This window comes from Microchirus variegatus, assembly GCF_963457635.1.
Source record: "Microchirus variegatus genome assembly, chromosome: 2".
Classification (NCBI taxonomy): domain Eukaryota; kingdom Metazoa; phylum Chordata; class Actinopteri; order Pleuronectiformes; family Soleidae; genus Microchirus; species Microchirus variegatus.
Window position 1 is genome coordinate 23,747,175 of NC_139803.1, and position 6,909 is coordinate 23,754,083.

The following is a 6,909-nucleotide window of genomic DNA, read 5'->3' on the forward strand; positions in this document are numbered from 1 at the left end:
GCCGAGTGTGAACAATGAGCCACAACTCATTGGGGAGTGGGAAGTTGGGATGACAGAGGGTGGGAGAGTTCAGCGGGAGTCTGCCGCCTCCCTCCACCATCACCTCCAGGAAGCACCAGCACCACAACACAACACGTGTCGCCGGCTGGTAGCGTATACCAAGTATGTGGACGCCAGAGGAAACAGGTGCCTTCTGCCTCATTGTTTCTACACAAGCAGCAAGAAAAAAAAACATAACAAAATGGAGAAATCTGGCAGGGCAGTGATTCATGAGTAGAAAGAGTGAGTTAATGAGAGGAAGGAAGTTCAGGGAGGAGAGGGAAGTGTAGCAGAGAGAGAGAGAAGTTAATTTGGTGCAAGAGCTTGAAAATATTCCCTCTCTATTTTCTATTTTCTTTCTTTTAATTTACTTTTTTGTTTCATCATAATATGATAAATGAAGGAGACACCAAACACCAACGTGTACAATTGGTATAAAAATGATTTAATTTAACTTTGTCCAGCAAATTACCCCCATACAAATACAAAATTAACATTATTATTAATTATCCAGTTGCTTCCACTCGTCCCTTTCCATTTCCTCATTTCAGAAAACAATACATCGTCGTCTAATTACGCTCTATTCACTAAAAGTCAGCTACATCCTTTGCCTGCTTGGAACATAAAAAGCATATATCACTGCATACACACAGGCCCCAGGCCTCAAGGTAAAGATAAATACATGTCAAAGTTTCCTCTTAACACAACTTAAGTGCTTCCCCCACGCTTTAAACCCATTTTCAGGTTAATTATCTTTAAAATAAACCACTTTCATATCCTCCTTCATAAAACATGCTTTACCTTTCTTTCACACTGTTCACATACAATTCTTCCCATTTCACAGTCACCTCTTATTCCCTTCTTTCTCTGCTGTCACAACCCTTCAAAAACACTTTTCTTAACATCATTTCCATCTCAGTAAAACCACCCAGGACTCTCAGTTAACCAGTTATATTTCTTTGAATAGCCGAACCTCACTGAAGCAGAAGTTAAAACATGAACCAATATTATTCTGCTTGTGGTGACTGATGAGTGACAGGCCGTCCTCTTCAGCAGGCCTGCAATAAAGGCTGGTATGGCTCAGTCAGGACCTTGTAGCGGATCTTGGTGTTGGTGACGGCTCCGTGTTTCTGCCGCAGGTGGAGACGCAGCTGGCTCTTGTGGCGGAAGTGAAGGTCACACTTCTCGCACTGAAAAGCAGAAAAGAAAAAAGAAAAGGTGAGATGAGGCAGGACAGGGTCACGGGACAGACCAAGTTTGTCGTGGAGGAGGTGGGCGCTCTGACTCACAGTGTAAGGCTTCTCCCCAGTGTGAATGCGTAGATGGCTCTTCAGAGTCTGCAGATGGCGGAAGCGGGTGCCACAGGTGTGGCACGGGTAAGGCTTCTCACCTGTGTGGATCAGGACATGGGCCCTGAGGTGGGCAACCTATAACACACACGAAAAACACGAGACATGTTAGTGTCACCCTCAGATGAGATAGACATTACACTCCAGATTAATTTCATTTGGGTGGTGAGGCGACAGAAAGGTTGCAGACCCCTTGCCTACACTTTTAGAAATAAGAGTGCCAAGTAGAACCATATAAGGTTCTTCGGCTTGTCCTCAAGGTTCCACCAAGAACCCTTTTATAACCCTTTATTCAGGAAAGGCGTTTAAAGGGTTCTCTGGATCAAAATGGTTCTTACTGGAACCATTAGTGTTACCAAGAACCCTTGAAAAACCCTTTCTTTCACTCTATAAGAATGAGACACTGCAGAATGTAACTAAAGCAGAACTCCTGCTCACTCCTACCTTTACCAAGCTCATCAAGGAACTAAAGTGGCCCTCACATAATAATACATGCTGTACTTCTTCATTTACTCATTAAACTTCTCATTTAATTAACATTTAACATTTATTTTTAAAATGATTATTCGCTTATACAAAGATACTTTTAGATAGCGGATTCGACTTCTACCGAATGAACCTCCTAAATGTTACACATTGGACCAAAGCTCACTAAAATTATTAATTTCATCTTTCTCTTTTTCAAAATTTGGTTTGAAGAACAATATTTCATTCGGCTACAGATTATTATTATTATTTTTTTTTTTAATTAAAATAATAACAGAATACATTCTGGATCAGGATCAAATGTCTGGGTTTGAAACTACAGCAGTGTACATCTTTAAAGGCACCTACAGGAGACAAATCTGAGCTATTCTTTGAGAGAAAAGGCCCATTTTGAATTCACTCTTAAATTATAGTTTATTTTATTATTGTCAAAGGACATCATTTTGAAGCAGGCCTCTGCTTGATTGCTGTATCTGATGTCTAGTAATTATAAGTTAATTTTACTGCAAACTGATTGCCTTAAAAAAGCGTAAGTAAAGCTTTGTAAACTTGTTGACTCAGGATTTAGTTGGTGTACTTATACTGTACTTATTAATGTGATTGTGTGTGATAATGTACAAAAAAGCAAGTTTAGCTTAAATTCATTACACGTGTTATGGTTATCAGAAGCATCATTACAAAACTAATGCAGCCCACCTGCAGCATCACCATGGTCCACCAGGGGGCTGCAGCCCAGACACTGGCAACCAGTGCTTTAGAAACAACCTACACGTGTGTATGCACACAGTCAGTGACCCTCACCTGAACAAATCGAGCACCACATGTGTCACAGCGGTACGGTTTCTCTCCTGAGTGAATGCGGGAGTGAGTCTTCAGGTTGGCGGGGCGGTTGAACTGGGCACCGCACACGTTGCAGCGATACGGTTTGTCACCTGTAAGAGCAAACCTCACTGTCACATACTGATTTTAAATTTCTCCAACAGCGGCAGAGTTTGTCAGGTCTCCTCACCTGAACAGGTAGCAGTCTTGGTTCCTTGAATGTTGCCGGAATAACAGTAGGGCACATAGTAGTTCTCTCGCTTGATTGCATGTTGGTTGTGGTGGGCAGCTTCTGGATCAGCTGGGTCCAGTTGTGGGAAAACGGAGCAGGGTGAAACTGTAGAGGCAAACAAAGCACAGGCATAAGTATACAGTATTTTATACATCAATAGAGTTTTACTAATTTCTATACTTTCTATAAAAGTCTTTTGACATGTACCATTTCCCTCCTTGTGAGTGGGGGCCACTTTTGGGGGGTCCAGAGAGGGCGGTGGCCCGAGGGGAGGGGCTCGGCCAGAACCCTCGTAGCAGGAGGCCTGCCCCTGTCTGATGGAGAGAGGTTCATTATGTTTAGCTTGAAAACACATTTATTTCTCCTCTCTTAATGCTCATAATTCCATGATTCCTACCTATCAATCTGACCAGGCACTTCTCCAGACCACGCCTCTGCTGGGGCTTTGGGTGTCAAGCCGACCATATCCGTGACGGGCGACGCTTGACTTTGGGTTTCATCCATGTCCTCCTCCTTCACTGTGTTCGCAGCACACAGAGGGTTGAGGACAATGTACTTGTATTTCTTCCAGTTGCAGGCCTTTGGGTCTGGTGTGGCTTTGGTGTCACTCTGGAGGATCAAACGAGAGACATCACATGACTTATATTTCTCGGTGAAACAAAACTTTCAGGAGACAACCATATTCTTAGGTTTCTCAAGACTGACCACAAGGTTTTTGCTACAGGTGTTGGACTCGGCTGGAGAGCTGGGTTGGCAGCTGGAGCGGGCGGGGCTGTCCGGAGATGGGCTCGGGGTGGACATGTGGTGCGATTCTGGCTCTCCTCTCGGTTCCTTTGTCCTGGGCTGGCAGGATGGGAAAGCCCCTTGCTTGAGAGAGCCCCCATCCTCCTCAGGGAACCTGCAGGAGAAACAAAGGAAGTGCTGTAATGAGCCAAACGTGTCAACAGACAAAGGCACATAAGCACAAACACACTCATGGCAGGCACTGAAAAAAAACAACAACACTATATATAAAAACCTAGGTGCCAGCTTATCTTTTGATCAGCAGACATCCATCTCAACCAAGTGTTTTCTCTCACCTTATTGCCCCTGCCACTGGTCCTGAATGAGGCAGGTCCCCTAACTTGGGGGCGACAGAGGCTACAGACACTCTGGAGTCCAGCTCCAATCGTAGGTGTCTTGCACTTATATTCTCCCTGCTGAAAATAACAAAACCCTTCAATTATGTAATGTAAAACATTAATATCAATTAAAACAATCAAATTAATAAATTTCTCACCAGTGCAGGCGCATGAAATCCTTGCAGGTTTCAGCCACATGGTCCATCTGCAGGTAGGCTGCAGCAGTGAGCACCCCGGGGACAACGCTTGTTGTCAGAGGGAGACGGGAGGTGTACATGAAGTCGAGGAGCAGGGAGACGCTGGATGGGTCCAAGGTGTTGGGAAGGGTCACAATCATGAGCTGCTCCCCACTGCCGCCAGGCCCCTGAAGCAACACACGGCGGGAATACAGCGAGTAGAAGAACCCACTGGGAGAGACGGTGAAAGAAAAGCAAAACTTGGATTTAGCGACATGTTAATGCATGGCTTATAACTAAAAAAATATATTATAACTTTTGTGATGCCATGGCATGCATTTACCTGCAGGCCACGAGCACAGCACAGTGAGCCCGTAAGTGCACGTTCCCAACAACCAGGGTGGTGTCAGTCAGGATGTTGCGGTGGCGGAGTTCGTTCAGGTTCAGTAGCACATCGTTGGAGTGGCGCGTGAACTCCTTCACGTATCCCTCAGCTCTCAGCTCCTGCTCTCTTTCCATCCTGTAACCTCCAAATGCTTCCATCATGCTTGTCTGCATTAAAAACAAAACGGATTACAAAGTTGCATAATCAGAATTAGTCCGTATGTGTGAAGAGATCCACAATAATAACCTACCTGTGTGTGTAAATGATTTAAATAAATAGACTGGAGTGTTCCAGACACATCTGTTAGGTGAGACCAGCTCCCTACTCGTACCTGCATGAGGAAAACAAACACAAATTCCTCTTAATCCAAGTGGAAACACTTTACAGTTTACACATCAAAGCAAAGTGCAAAAAATGCAAATACATTTAAAGCTGCAGTGCATAAGGTTTGGTCTTTATGAACAGAGACGATGCAACATTATTTGTACGCTGTGTCCAGCAATACTATCAGACCTGACTGTGTGGCAGCGCAAGGGCAGATGGGGACAAGAAGTGTTTATCCCAATAAACTGCTGAAGTAAAACGTTTGTGGTTGTCTCGCTTTACGAATTTGTGTAGCGTGGGAACATCACTGAGATCTAAACCCTACTACGCTGAGAAACAACGACTTAATTAGCATTACACAAACTCATTTCAATCAATCGTTTGAACGGTTTAAAGTCGCGCACTACCATTTTAAATTCTAATATACTAAGATATTTGACTTTTTCAAAATTAATTTCATCTTAAAACTAAATCAAGTAGGACAAATCATAAAAAATGTAACTGCGAAAAGTTCTCCAACTCACCCCGACCAGCAGGGACGAGAATTGACGTCCACCACCGCGACGTCAAACCTCTCAGCTTAGCGTTCAGTCTACGATCAAAGATGTGGAGCAGGGGCTCGCCCACAGTCTCCACTGGCTCTGGTCGGCAAATGTGAGGGGACACTGAAGGGAGGGAACTCTTTATAAGGTTGTGCAGGAAGCCCCCACACAGCCAGAGCTGCTCGTTTCCTCCTTCCTCAATGGCCCACGCGAACACTGGAAGTAGCGCAGGAAAAGCCCCGGCCCCAGGCCCTGGGCTCCAAGTATTTTTAGTGGGCTATTAGTTTTTCTAAACCCCCATAGCGTTGAGCAAAGTAATGGCAGGAAAGCGTTGTGTGTTTGTGTGCCACGGTGAAAAAATATATATGAGGACCCTTGGGGAGATGCACTACGTGCCTCGCCATCCAGGGGTTGGAACTTCAGGCTTCCCCCACCAACGCTTTCCGACCCTTCACCCCTATCCAGGACAGAGGAAACTGTCTGAGAGGAAACTGAAAAACCAGTTAATTGTCAGATAAACAAGCTTTGTTTTCGTCAATTAGATGCGTTCTAATCTTGGTCTTTCATTGATTATAATAACACGTTTCACAGAAACCGCACTGTTGGTGCATGTGTTCTCAAGCACTTTGTTCCATATGCAAGGATTGAATATAAGAAATAAACGGTGTCATTGCTGAGTTGACTGGTTCAGGTACACGGGGACTAATAAGGGCTCCACAACAGTGTCCGGAAGCTTCTGGCTTGCTGCCTGAGAGCAGAGGCGTTGTGTTATGAGCACGAAGAGGAAGGAAGCGGAACAGAATTGATCATTTTCAATGGGAGACACCTTCTCCTGGTGCTGAAAAACAACCTTTTACCCCACCCTAACTGAGAGAGCTGCAACCGACAGATGTACAGGAACTGCCCTTCCACCAGCACTGACCACGCACACATGCACACACTTCAGAAAGGCATCCTGCAAAGCTGCTCAGAGACATGAATGAAAACGCCTGCGCAGGACATCCGTCAACAATAAAGCCAGCAGAGGGAGGAGAGAAATGGAGTTGGGGGGAAGGTAATGAAGCGAGGGTACGAGGGTTTAGAGGTCACAAATAACACAAAAAACAACAAGTGGAAAGTTACCTCATCCTGAGTGCAACCTCGGGTTCACAAAGAAGAAACAGAGTGAACTGAGGCACCGCAGAAGTGAACTGTGAACTCGGTGTTTCCCTCACATCAAAGTGTTACACAGAGGGAGACCTTGAGGAGGAAGGGGCGGACATTTTTACAGTAGATAAAGCAAATACATGCACAATAAGCTGGTCAAAAAGTGAAACTTTGATTAATGCAGAGAGGCGTCATTTGAATACTATGCAGTGACTGACGAGTGAAAGGCAAATGGCAGTGTCGTATTTCAGTCAATTCATCTGTTGATCATTTTCTCAGTTATCAAAAAT

General features: G+C 44.7%; 1 protein-coding gene across 1 annotated transcript; it reads right to left on the bottom strand.

Moving 5' to 3' along the window:
- Window positions 1-560: 560 nt before the first annotated feature.
- Window positions 561-5,577, bottom strand: bcl6b (BCL6B transcription repressor). The gene is made up of 12 exons (XM_083885923.1): window positions 5,456-5,577; window positions 4,858-4,938; window positions 4,566-4,774; window positions 4,205-4,453; window positions 4,005-4,124; window positions 3,631-3,823; window positions 3,323-3,534; window positions 3,133-3,239; window positions 2,884-3,030; window positions 2,676-2,806; window positions 1,329-1,466; window positions 561-1,229 (listed from the first exon to the last, which is right to left on the bottom strand). Exons 3-12 carry the CDS (start codon window positions 4,766-4,768, stop codon window positions 1,089-1,091), a joined length of 1,641 nt encoding a protein of 546 aa, XP_083742049.1. The 5' UTR covers window positions 4,769-4,774; window positions 4,858-4,938; window positions 5,456-5,577; the 3' UTR covers window positions 561-1,088.
- Window positions 5,578-6,909: the final 1,332 nt, after the last annotated feature.